This window comes from Charadrius vociferus, unplaced genomic scaffold, assembly GCF_000708025.1.
Source record: "Charadrius vociferus isolate BGI_N301 unplaced genomic scaffold, ASM70802v2 scaffold549, whole genome shotgun sequence".
In the NCBI taxonomy this organism is placed as follows: domain Eukaryota; kingdom Metazoa; phylum Chordata; class Aves; order Charadriiformes; family Charadriidae; genus Charadrius; species Charadrius vociferus.
Window position 1 is genome coordinate 1883641 of NW_009650103.1, and position 13725 is coordinate 1897365.

The window sequence follows — 13725 nt, forward strand, 5'->3', positions numbered from 1 at the left end:
GAAAGAGGCGTGTGGGTAGTCCATATAATTACTGTAGTTTGTGTTCTGTGAGTTTAGTATCAGAAAAGCCGACGGCTTAGCTTTGGGGCGGGGGTGCAGGACCAGGCTGAGGTGTCGTGAGAGCGGGGTTTCTTAGGGTACCTCCTCTCCCGGGTGGAGATGCGGCGAGAAAGAGAAACTACTCTCAGCCCGTAAGAGAGTTTTTTCCTTGAAGCCATATTTGGTTCTAGCGAAACGTCTATCCCTTTTCTGTGTAATTAAATCTGTTTTTTCTAAAGAGGGCTCAGAAGAGGCTCCCGTCTGAGTGCCAAAAGCCAGAGGGAGCAGTTCTTGTGGCGGCTGGAGCCCGAGAGGGGAAATAGCAGAGGTCTCATGGCAAAGCTGCCCCCTCCGTTCCTGCAGCCCCTCTGCGCAGGATGGGGGAGCAAACATCATCCAGGTTGGATTTATCCAAACCACTAAGTATTTGTAGCTGACTCATGACTGCATGCGAGTCAAGCCTTTTTTTTTTTTTTGCCCCAGACCTTCAACTATTGCCTTCCCGTGTTGTAGTGCAAAAATTTTGGAAGCCTAAAGGATGCCCTTTAGGTACCAGTTGCTCCGTGTGCTGAGCTCACTCCTGTCCGTGGCTGGGCAGCGAGAGGGGTTCAGGACACGGGTGCACAGGGGCCGGTGGGGGTGGCAAGGCTTCATCTCACCCTTTGGCTGTGATTTTTGCTTCTTTTCGGGAGCAGCTGTGTTTTAACAGAGGACTCTGGGGTGATGCCAGTACAACAAAGGATGCACCGATGCTCTGTGTGGTTGTCATCCCTGTGCCTTGGGGTCTCGCTACACTGGCAGAGCCAGGGGCACGGTGAGCTCTGGGTCACCCCTCTCTTTCCTTCTTTGCTGACTTCTCCAATACCACCCTTCCTCCGACCTGTGCAGACCCGGAGCTGCTTGGAGCCCTGGAGCAGGGCAGCCGCCGTGTCCTTAGAGAGCCTCCATCCATGGGCAAGTGCTGGTGATGGGTTTTATCAAGTGGAACATCTGCGGGCTGGCAGGCTGTCTCCCAGAGAGGCATTAGGTTTTTTTGGAAGCTTGCTGGTGGCTGGGATCTCTGAGCTTCCACTTCATCATGGAGCCACGTTGAACCTCTGCCACTCTTAAGCCACCCGACTGGGTCTGCATTTATGGAACCAGGGAGTTTGTCATGGTAAGACTCAGCAACATCCAAATTGCTTCCAATAATTTTTAAGATTTGTGTGTGTGCGTGTTACAATTGTACATCCTGGGCCTGTGGTTATCCAATTTAAATGTAGGAGTTTAAAAAAGCACATCAAGCAGTATTTATTCTTATGGATGTTAAGAGTCTCTAAGACTTCTGGGATAACGCGCTAAAACAACAGTCCAGTTAATTATCGGTGCGTTGCAGTGAGAGCCCTGAAGAATCCCAGTATTTATGGAGCGGCTGCCAATGCCAGATGAAGTCACTGCGATTTTCCTCGCCAGCTGTTTGTTTTGTTGAACCACAGCGATTTCTCCAAGTTACTGAAGTTGATGTCATTGGAAGTGATGTGACATTTTTGCACACATATAGAATAAGTGTTAAAAAATGCTCCAGAAGAGCTTTTCCAGTCTTGTCTGGGAGCTGGATGGGGAGTTGAATTAAACTGGCTTGATGGAACTTAATCCATAAAGCAAATGAGTCATCAGGCATAAATGGCTTTACCATAAATGTCAGGCAGATTCTTACTGGTCATGACAGTTAGCACTTACATCTGTTTGGAGCAAATAAAAGCCTCGCAATTCACAATCATCTTCATAAATGTGCTGTCCTGCCTCTTCCTCTTCACAGGAAGCTCTAGGAATAAAGGTCAAAAAGTGATTTATTTCCCTTTTTAAAAACTAGCTCTTCTGATGGATGAAATATCGGTTATTTTCAGGCCAAGATTGACCTTTTTTTTTCTCCACCTCAAATTTTTGTCGAACCAGGAAAGCGCAACTGTGCCTTCCCTCTGCATACTAAGAAGTATCTCACTCACTGGAGCACTTTCTTGAGCCCTGTGTGCCCCGTTCACGTGCCAGGAGAGGACTTGATCCCACCATGTGCACGGGTGCCTGGGGCTGGAGGACACTGTGCTGCGGACTTCCAAGTGATACCAGTGCATCACTGACTTGCTCCCTGACTTAGATACCTCTTTACTTGAAATTAAATCTTAAAAACGTAAATGACTTGGCTGGTAAAGTCTTTAGTCCACTCTTAGAGTAATTGTAACTTCTCTCTCTTACAAAGGCTTCATGGAAAATCCGTTACTGGTGCATGTGTGGTGGAGGGGGGTGGAAATTAATGGTATCTTCGTTATCGCTGCTCTTGCTGACAAAAGCAGATGCTGACATAGGAAGGGAGAGGGGCTTTTGGGTGTTTTGTGTAACCATAACAGTGAAACAAATAGACACTTGAGCGAGGAAAGGGAGCAGAGCTGGCCGCTGCCTTTGTCAGCCCGCGCCGGGGCTGGGGGCAGCTATCTCTTGGGGAAATTTATTAGCGGCAACACACTTGAGAAGACACAAAAGGCTTGCGAACCTCCCAGCACGGCTTGCTCTATTTAAAGTCGGCTTTTTAAATCAAAGAAATGGGGCTCTTGACAGCAGAGCTTTGTGCATCTTTTGTGAAGTTCAGATAGTGGGGCTTTTTATTACAGGCTAAATTAGCCCATTTTATTGTTTTGCACTGAGGGATGAGGTCAGTTGACTGGGAATCTTGCTAACAAGGTTTTACTCCTCGTCTGCTTTTTACAAGTGTTAACACGGGGTATCCACCAGCGCCGTGCACTTGCTGTTAATGGAACAAAGATGAATGGTCTAGCAACCCCGTGAGCTCTCCTCCTTCCCCCACCACGGAGCTGCTCAACCCATGTCAGTGTACTTGAGCTCAGATGCTCCCTGGGGCGCTCATTCCTCCAAAATCGGGTGCGTTGGTTTTCCTTCTGATGTTGCATGCTTGCACGCTGCTGCTGGAACAACAAGAAAAGGCTGAACTTTGCTGGGCAGGGTGATTGATTGGGTTTGAAAAGGAAATGGGAAAACAGTAGGCACGTTGAATGATGCTCATGAAGCGTGGTGAGCTCTGAAGGAGCTGTCTGATGCAGCTCATGCTTTTTCCTGGCACCCTTCGTGGACCAAATTTAGTCAGTTACGTGCTGATTTTCTCAGGTTCTCAACCCAGAACTAGCAGGAAGCTTCCCGTGTTCATCTTTCCCCAGTCACTCAGCAGCAGCTGCCGGGCCAACACCATCCCTTCATGTGTTGAGTGAGGTTGGGGATTCTGCTGTGGCCCCATCACTTGAGCCTGAGGCTCCCGGGACTTGCAGGTGACATCCTTCCATGTACTCACAGGAGCTGCCGCTGCCTTGAGCCATCAGCCCCAGAGGATGCTCAGCTCCCATCGTGCTGCAGGGAAGCGGGGTGGGAGGGAGCCAGGGTTTCTCCCCGTGCAGAGCTCAGGAGCTGCCATCAGCTGAGACTAAAAGCAAAGTCAGCTTTAGCAAATTCTCTTCTGCTTAACCTTTTGCACTGCGTTCAGCCGACGTGCCTTTCTTTGCTTTATCTGTTCCTCGAGGAAACGCAGTTCTAGTCCTGGTCACTTATAGGATGCAGACTATCAGCTCTCCTCGAGGTGTAAATCCAACCTTATCAGGAGGAAAAAGCTTTCAGCCTTCCTTCCTTGCCTCTCGGAGACAAGTACCAAGTCTGCTTTTGTGGCTGTTTTATTTCAGCTTATCCCAACAGCGTCGGACACTCCCCATAACCCTGTGGAAACTGGGGAGCTTCAACCACCAGCTGAGAGAAGGGCATAAATGGTTTAACTCAGCTGTCAGTGAGGGGCAGGGGTGGTTGAGGTCCTGTGTGCAGAAATAGCAGCTGGAAGGATCTTCACATCGCCGACTTTAAGCAAATTGCCGTGGCCAGGTTGGGCATCCTCTGCTGGAGGGAGCTCCAAAGGGGCAGTTGGTTTTGTTGCTCTGAACTGCCTCTGGAGACAGGGATGATGTTACGTGGTGTGGGTAACCCATGACACCCCCCAGCCCCTTCAAGTCTCTGCTCAGGGCTGGGCCATGTCCTTTAGGTGACACCACGGCTGAGTTCCCCATGTATTGTCAGGTGGTGGCCAGAGCTGGCTGGAAATGGAGAATGTTCTATGAGATAAAAACTTGGCGTTTTCTGTTTTCCCAATATTGCCGCCCCGTTTTTGGTGGTTACACTGAAAAAGAAAAAAACAGAACGGTAATGACAGAACTGCTCTATGGATTTACCAAAAAAAATAAAAAATAAAAAGGGAAAGGGAAGGAAAGAAAAGACTATTGCTCTTTCTTAAAATAGAAAATTGAAAACCGCTTTGCAGACGTTTCTGTTAATTTTGTAAAGGTTATTCACAGGAAACAATGACTAATAAGCTTAAACCAATGCTCAACTGTAGGGTAACTTCCACAGCATCTGAGAGGTGCCGAGATGTTACGGTGAGCCGCTGCAGAGATGGATGCGAATCCCCAGGCAGCCGTAAGCTGCTCCTGCCCCTCGGAGCCAGGCAGGATGAGGCCAGGTCCATCACGGTCCTTGCCACCTTCTTTCCCTGTGGATCTCTGACAAAAACGTAAACAGCACTTTTTTTGGTGAAGTTGAGGGTATGTGTTCATGGGAGGCTGAGCTCCCCATGGACCCAGCGGCACCCGTGGCTGCAGCGAGCACAGCTTGTGTGCACGAAGGCGGATTTGGCCCATAATTTGAAAAATATCCCTTGGTTTTCCACGAGGATGTTCGCCGGTCTGGCCAGGCTCTGTTCTGAGCTTCTGGTTCCTATTATGTGCCCAAGTCATCCTCCCAGTTTTGCTGTAATGCTCCTTCTTTTTCCCCTGATGCCTTAGCCGTGGTTTTCTATTATTAAATAAGATTTTTCCCCTCTTAATTGAAGTATCAGCTCTAATAATCCAAGTAGTAAAATCTTGTCTTATGTAACTGTCTACTACATAAACTGCTTTTTGGCGTGAGGGTGAAGCAGTGCGGTGGTTCTTTAGGAAACTAAAGAGCAATTTCTGCTCTGACCTTTGGGCTGTGGCTGCGCTGTGTTTCGTTCGCTATAGGGGTGTGATAAGGGGGGTGATGTCGTTTATGAGACCAACTGATGGGGTGGGAGAAGCAGAAAAGTGTCGAGGCCAATAAACAGCTTTGTGGACTGGGCAGGGCAACTCCGGAGCCCTACAGAGCTGCATGGGAGTGGGCAGGAAAGGAGGATTTTTTATTGTCCGCAGGACACTGCTGATTTGGGGGGCGTAGAGCCCTTTTCCCCTATTTTTACTGCACCCGCCTTGCCCAGGGCTGTCAGCGCTGCTGTATGGTGGGGGTGACCTCTCCGCAGACGCGGTTATCTTTTGGGAAGGTGAATTTGGGACCGGGCGTGAAGCGTGTGGTGGCTTCACACCTCGCGGAGCAGCCTGAGATAAGCGGCTGCTCGACCCGGCCTTGGACACGGCGGGGTTCCGCCTGGCTCAGCTCAGGCAACGTGTCTGTGTCGGGGACGTCATCCTGCCAAGTGCTTTGCTTTTCATTTCTTGGTGGTGTTTTATACCCCTTGACCGCAGTCTCGGGCTGGTGGCTCCCCGTGCCCCATCCATCCCCCTGATGTTCCATCTTTCCTTCCCCGCAGGGTGACATCCAGCAGCTCCTCATCGTGGCAGACCCCCGAGCAGCCCACGACTACTGCGAGCACTACAGCCCCGACTGCGACACCGCCATCCCCGACTCCCCCCAGTCCCAGGACCCCAACCAGGATGAATACGTAAGTCCCTCGCGGGATTTGGGGATGCCTGTGGGGCAGCAGCATCCAGCTCCGTGTTGCGGTTGCAGACGCGCTGGGCTTCTTCCTCCCTTTTGCCGTCCCTGCGACTCAGCTGTAAAGGCCAAGACAGAGCTTTTTTTTTTTAGGATTCACAGGTTCTGCTCTTGGATCTCACCCTTGGGAGTTTCCCTTCCTTTCCACGCTCCTCCCATTTCCAGGGGCTGAAATGAATATTTGCTTGGAGCTCAGAAACTCGCAGGAGAGACAACCTGAGCTGAGTGTGAAATACCGACCATCCCTGGCGGGACAAATCCTGTCCAAAACAGGCACCTCTTTCTAAATTTCAATTTTTACTGCTGACCTTGTAAAAAGATTAAGCAGTTCTTCTTCAGTATTCTTTGAAACAATGGGTGTTAAAGGAGAGGGAAACGTTTTTTCCCGTGTATATCCCATTTGAATTTCATTTTGGCAGAAATGCTCCCGACTCATCCGTATGAGCTGCTGTGCTCAATATTTTTTCTACGAAGAGTTAGCCTCGGATCTTTTCTTTAAAAAAAGAAAATAAATTTAAAAAAAGAGACTGATATAGGAGACCTTTTTATTTCTGCTGCTCAATTAGAAATGTATGGGTGTGGCTGATTTCCAGACGAACATCACCTGAATTTTACACATTTTTAAGGTCTCGGGCTCAGCTGGCAGCAATGGAAGTGTCTGGCATCCTCAGCCGCTTCTCAGCATCTTGGCTGCTCTCTTGGTCTCATTTGCCGGTCCGTGCACTCTCGTGCTTTCAGCTGATCTCAGATCTGCGGGCTCCTGCCCGATCCCCGTGAAGCTGTTACACCCTCAGCCCCGCTCCACCTTAGCTTCGGGATCAAATTCAAAACCTGAGTGTTAAACGACGACACCCAACGAAGCAGGGCTGTGGGGAGCAGAGGGACGCTCGCCGGCGAGGCACGGCTGCCCACCCCGGAGAAGGGCTATAACTGCTTCATCTGGAGAAACAATAAGTAAAATAAAATAAACCTTCGGTACGGTCAAAATATGTGGTAGCAGGAAAATAAAACTCTTCTTTTGGAGCCAGCAGTTCAACAAGGGCTGGCTTGTCTTTAGGGCTGTGTTGCTCCATGTAAGAATAACTCTTCCACGCGCCAGCGTCTGCTGCCAGTGAGAGCGATGGACTGGCGAAGAAATTTGCCATGCCCGGCTCTAACCAAATGTTTTGTTTGTGTTTCATTTTGAAGAATGACTGACGCCTTGTGGAAACCGCTGAAAATATCTCGTTTTTGAAGCCCTTCTGCCCGCGGGCCGCGGGTGGATGGGGAGTCACACGAATGCTATTAGTGCAGTCGGATGAGTGAAAATAGCATCTCCCGGTTCTCAGGGCGGCTGCGTGATTCAAATGTTTTTCTTCCCCCTCCTTAGAATATCTCAGATTTGTGACCTGGGAGGTCTCAATAATCTGAGGTTAAAAAGTTAATGATTTTTTTTTTTTTACCCTGTGCTATCGTGGGCGACTGAATTGCTGTAGGCTAGATCCATCCTCTCTGATAAGGGAGAACGTGCCACAGGACTGAGAGATGATTGGGAACCTCCCCAAATCACAGCCGTTGCCAAAGCAGCCCGAGGCCGGGCTCTTAGTGAAGGTGTCACAGAAGCTGATGAACAAGGGGAAGGGAAAGATTTCAGATGGATCTGCATCACGGCGTGGCCCCGTTGACATCACATCATGTCTAAAAGAGCTGGCAGGAGCGGGCTTGGTTGCTGCCAGCTTATTTTCTGCTTCTTATCTTCTCTTTGCAGTACACCGACGGGGAGGGAGAAGGTGACACCTACTACTACGAGTACCCCTACTATGAAGATGTTGATGAAGCGGTAAAGCCCGAAGCACCCACCACCAAACCTGACACTCCCGAGGTGGCGGCTGGAGAGAGACCTGAGACCAAGCAGGTACCGACGTGGGGTCCTGGCAAAGATGCGGTTGATAAGTGGCACCTTTATAGAGGGGGACGTGGAGGACAATGCACAATTTTCTTTTCTTTTTTTTTTTTTTTTTTCTCCAATTCTGGTATTTTATTTCTGCAATAGGACTATCCTGCCCCCACGCCATCACCTGATGGAGGGGACCCCGGCAAGCAGTTGAAAGGGGATGCTACGGTGGATGACCCCCTCGTGGACGAGTACAACTACGAAACCATTAACGAAGAGTACTTCACGCCTCTCCCCTACGAAGATGTCAACTACAATGAAGAAGTAGACCCCCAGGGCGGACTCACTGAAAACGCCGTGGAAGCCGAACTCCCCACGAGTACCGTCATCACCTACAACGAGACCGATGTAATTTTAATGAATGTTTTTTCCTTTCACTGTGTTTTTTATTAAATCTGGTGTTTCGTAGCAAAGGAGATGTGATCATCCATATGGTTTGGGCAGCTGTTTGAAATCTGTAAGTGGTTTGGGCAGCTGTTGGAAGACAAAGTTTCTTGTAAAAGTAATTTCACTCCAGATATTTCAGGGTGTGGTACATAGATATTTAGAATTTGGTTAAGGATTATTCCCCTGGAAAAATCTGTTCATATTGACATCTGCATTTCCCTGTGCGAAGCGCTTGTCTGACAAAAAGAAAAATGAAGGTTGGTTTTAAAATCTAAGTAGAAGCATTTTATTTCAAAGCTATTAACATAAATCCGTAAAATGTTGATGTGATGGAGAACATGAATATTTTTCATTTTGTCGTTCCCACTGAATAGCATCTTTATGTTTTTCAGATTGTAATTTTTAAAAAATATATCAATGCTGGGACAAAACCCTTGATTTCAAACTACTGCATTCACCCGGAGAGAGCCCCTCTGTTTTGTGCACAGATCTGCTCAGAGACCAGATTAGTCCAGATCCCACAGCTGATGTTTCTGTTGGAGCGATTACATTTTTAGTTACCCACACTTTAATATGCTTCAACTCTGAAATATGTTGCACTTGAGACTCTTCTATCCTTAAGACTTGCCCGGTTCTTGCCTTTTATATTGGTGCTCAAATAGATGAACGTTGGTCTTATCCTTAGATGAGACAGAGATAAATTGTCGTGCAGCTGCAGGAAATAACTACGCTATAGGAGGCAAATTCCTCGTTATCCAGGAGCATCAGCCGGGGGAGTTGATAGCGGGATAACGTTTCCCGGGAGGTAGGATGGGACTTGGCAGAGTTTTGTGGTTCCTCCTCAAATGGAGAAGAATGAGTTAGTTATGGGGCTGTCAAAACTCAAGGCTTTCCTGGGAGGCGCTGGAGGGTGGCAAAAGAGACAGCAAAAGTTGGCCAACGTATTTGGAGTTGGACCTGGAAGCTTGAATGAAAAGGTGTTGGGGAAAGCATCGGAGCAAAGGCTGAGCGGCTGGAGCGAGGCGGGAGGGCAGCCAGCCGCCCCGAGGGCTGGTGGCACAGTGGGGAGCGAGTCCGGCCAACTGGGGATAAAAAAAACTGCGGTGGAGGAGGAGGCTGAGCCACCCAAAATGATACGCAGAGAGAAACAGAAAAGGCTCCAGCGTCTCGAGGAAGCGAGCGCCAACCTGAGGGAACCCATGGATGGGAAACTCTTCTGTTTCCTGACAAAGAGCCAGAAATCTTTGGCCAAGTTTGAACTTTCTAATAGAGAGAAATTAAAGATAGCGTCACCTTAAAAAAAAAAATTGGAAGAGGAAATAAGAGGCTCAAGGGCCACTTTAGTTGTTGGGAAAAGGAAATAGAAGAGGAGGAAAGTTCAGGTAGGGAAACACATGGCAAATCTTTCCTCTGTGGGAACTGAGCCTGCTCTCAGCGAAGCTGCTCGCGGGGAGAGCGAGCAAACCCTCCATCTCCGGCAGCTCCAAAAGAGACAGCGTTTGGCTGAGGAGGGCTGTGGGACTGCTCCTGGGGTGGGAGGTTCCTCCAGTGAGTCTTTCAGCTGATGAGCAGAGACGAAGGACACAACTTGCCCGGCTGGAGGAGCTTCCCGGGCACTGAGGCGAAGGCTAACGCAGCGGGACATCGGGAAGAGTCCCAGAAAGTGCCAGCCTGAGGGACAAATACCCCAGAGGGTCTGGATTTGAGGTTTACACCTGGGAGCGGGAGCTAAGGGCCCTGCCTGCCGCCACGAACTCCTGGGGGAACCAAATCCTTTAATCCAGCAGCAGACCAAGCGCTTTCTGGGCAATAGGGAAGTGAGGATCAGGAGCTCGTGTGGGTAATTACCGCCTAATACCTGTTATCAGAAACAGGGTTTTAGCGGGAGATAAACTGCTAAACTGGCTGGAGACGTTTATTTGCTCATAAAAAAAATATTAAAAAAAAAAATCTTGTAAGATTTTTGGCTAGTTTAGGGAAAAAAATAGTGCTCATGGTCACACGTAAGTGGCATAATTTCAACAGGCGCAAGTTTCTACCGGCAGCCGGGGAAGGCAGCGAGACCCCCACGCTGGTGCCCAGGGATGGGAGCGTGCGGAGTTGGGCTGGGACATGGGTGTCCCCCGAGATGCCGGCGGCGCCGGCCCTGGCACTGCTCGCTCTAGGACCTGGGATCAAAGGGGGTAATGTTGGTCTGGTGCAGAAGGGGCATTTTTAGCATCTCTTCATGGACCTGTTGCAAGAGCAGGATGTGGATGTGTCCGTCACTGTTCACCCGTTTATGTTATGGGAAGCCTCAAATTCCTACAATGGGAATTAAAAGGGGATTTAGTTTTACACAAGTGAAACTTCGTGGAGCCTGTGTGAGAGGTTTTGGAGGCAGACGTCATCGCGGAACTCTCCTGGGCTCGGGTTTCATTATGGCTAATAACTCTGTGATAAATGCCGGGGAAGCAATTCTGAGATTTAGGAGTCTGCAATACTCCCGTGAACAAGAGGAGCTGGGGACAGATAGATTTTGTTCATTGCCTGCTATTCATCAGGCGGTTTGCTTTATACCAGGGCTCCATATCTGCATTGCTTCTCAGAAGGGAAGACTGAAAGGCGATTTAAATGAAGCTGTTATCAGCAAAGGAGAGTCACGGTATTTTGCACACTGATTTTTGGACCTCCTCTTTTCTTTGTGGACTGTTTTCTGATTCAGGTTGTCTAACAGCATTTTTAAGGAGATTATTTTTAGGCTTTTGCTTTGGTTTTTCTCCAAAGCACCTGCAAAATCTCAGCACGGAGAACTTTCCTCCTTCTCTGCCCAGTTATTCAAAATACCATCTTTCCATGCAGATTGACTCGGGGACCTTAATCAAAATATCAAACCAGATATTTTTGACGTTCATTTCAAGAAATGCAATTTGAAAAAAAGGTTGCTATGTTATCCCTAAAAGCTTTATAGCAAGATAAACGGGTTTCAAGGTTTCAGAGTGCAAACCTAGATAAAAGACGTCGAACAGGATAAAAGAGGTTTGTGGTAGCGCTACATCCATTTGAACAGTAGAAAGGAAAAATAATGCTAACCTTCCCAAGCTTTCTAATTAATTGCCAAACTATAATTTCTGCAAAGACCAGTGGGTATTTGCAGAGGTAAAAGAAGATGGGGTGGCAGAGCAATGATTGCCTTAGTGCTAGGCTTATTCTTAATTTAAAACCTCTGGAATTTAGCTGCAGATGCTCATGCTTATGAGTTCTGGACAGTTTTGGCACAGAAACAAGGTCTGGAAGTGGTGATGGCATTTAAGTGATTTTGAATTCACAGTAGTGAGGAGATAATTTCTCTGGGGAGCACTGGAAATAATTCAATTTATGGACCATTTTGATCATTACCTGGACGGGAAAGAAACAAACAAAAAATATCAGCAGCACATGTTCTTCTTCACAGCGCTGCTCAGCGTAAAGGATGCCAAGGGGCGGTTGCCTGCCAGGCTGCAGAGAGCACCGAGCTATGGAGGGAAGCGAGGAAATTCTGATGCTTGTTTAGATGTCCTTGCTCGTGGTCCTTAACATCTGCCGCTGCAAGGATTCAGACAGGATTCGGGGATTAATGGATCGGATTTGTAAAAAATTCTGCTGCTGCTGCTTTTCGGACAAGCACAATCGCCGCTTGGATCCCAGACTAAACAAACAGGAGGTTTTTGTAGAAGCAAACTTGGATTTTTCCACATTTCCTCCTGTAATCCGATACTCATAATGACACATTGCGGTTTTGATGTGCATTTTAAATATGCGACTGGATGTGTGAATATTTATGCTTAATAGTCCAAAATTGAGGCTGTGAGAGATGAGTAGGGCTTGGAGTTTGAAACTTCCATTCCCTCTTTTTTAGGCCTTTAGAGTTTGTGGGATCCTCCCAACAGGAGCTGTTGCTTTGTGCTGTGTTTTGTTTTCCTCGCTCAAACTTTTACACTCACAGTGTTATTTCGGGATTCAACAGAGAAATCCCGGGCAAAGCCAGGGTGTACGCTTTGGCATAAAGATCCTCCCATCCTTCTTGCCTGCTACTGGAAAAGACCTTTGGCGGTCACTGGAGACCTTAAAATTCCAGAATTTAACTTTTCTTGTGCTTTTTATTTGCAACTATTATTATAAAGCATCCTTACTTTGCAAAAAACACAGTTTTCCCCTTAGATCCCCAGCGTGCGCAGCCCAGAGAGATTTGCAGCCTGACATGTTGCTGCTCTTTTGCTTCCAGGCTGCTCAAGGAGGAGACGACCTGGATAAAGATTTCACCGAGGAAACAATAAAAGAATATGATGGGAATTATTATGATAACTATTACGACCGAACAGTCTCTCCCGATATCGGCCCCGGCATGCCTGCTAACCAGGACACCATCTACGAAGGGGTAAGAGAGTTAATTTTCCGTCGAGGGTAAGCCTCGTTCAAGACATTTGTCTTCTCATAATTTATAGCGTAGAGATGAGCAACGCAAAACCCAGCAAGAGCATCTCGCTTGGATTCACCCACCTGCAACGCGTGTGTTTCGCACAAGGCGAGGAGGAGGTGTCCCGTTGCTCTTCCACACGAACATCAGCCGTCCTTCAGTTGTAGAAGTTGTCCCGGGATCTCCGGTTCCTGCCCGGAGTGGTGATGCTGGTGCAGGTGATGTCCTCTGACTGTCTGGCTTTGTGTTTCCCTTGTGTGCTACAGATCGGTGGCCCCCGGGGCGAGAAAGGACAGAAGGGGGAACCTGCGATTATTGAGCCGGTAAGGACCACCTGGGGTTCTGGTGTTCTTTTTATTTCCCAAGGAAAAAAGTCCACGGGATATGGTTGGTACGGCTTGGTGCTCTCAGTGGTACAGCTGGGAGGAAACTTTCCCATGGAAGAATTACTTGGTTCATTGAAAAGCTTTTCATATAAAATACCATAATTATTATTTATTTTTTTTTAAACTTCAAGAGGCAGCCTGAGTTATGAAGGAAGAGCAAAATTTCCCACGAAATCTCTCATTTGCCGAGGCCTTTTAGAACTGAAGCGTTGGGCAGAGGGTACGTCTCGCCCCGCGGGGGGTTTTGAGCTGCCCCCGGCTCGGCAGCAAACCCGCTCCCCCGAGCGCCCGTGGCCGGTGGCCAGGTCATATCCTGACCTGACCTTGCAGCTTGGGGCCGGCTTTAATTGTGCAACTAATGGGTTCATCTCTGTGGAAATAAAAAGGTTCTCCCTGCACACAGCTGCGGGAGAGGAGAAGTTTGCTCCTACGCCTGCTCCGGGGTCCCACCAGCTTTCCACTTTGAGAGAATCCCCGTGTCATCCCGGGAATGCAACCCAACGCTCTCTTTCTTTTATGATTCCGCCCCGGCCTGTTTCTGCGATTCTTTTTCTTTCTAAAGAATGGTTATAAACCACCTGTGCCCTTTGCAGTCTGCAAAAAATAACGTGGGTGCCCAACGGAGCAGCCCCATAGGTGAGGACGGAGCTTCTCCCTACGGTGGGGACGGGTGGCGTTCGCTCAGAGGTGCCCGTTGAGCAGAGCAAGAGGCTGTT

At 48.4% G+C, this 13725-nt stretch overlaps 1 protein-coding gene across 1 annotated transcript in view; it reads left to right on the forward strand.

The window, feature by feature from the left end:
- COL5A1 (collagen, type V, alpha 1) overlaps positions 1-13725 on the forward strand; it is a 128398-nt gene that overhangs the window by 35370 nt on the left and 79303 nt on the right. Inside the window, exons 6-10 of the mRNA XM_009892325.1 lie at positions 5684-5815; positions 7616-7762; positions 7901-8149; positions 12432-12584; positions 12890-12946. Of these exons, the coding sequence (XP_009890627.1) occupies positions 5684-5815; positions 7616-7762; positions 7901-8149; positions 12432-12584; positions 12890-12946 (738 nt within the window). The remainder of the gene's footprint in view (positions 1-5683; positions 5816-7615; positions 7763-7900; positions 8150-12431; positions 12585-12889; positions 12947-13725) is intronic.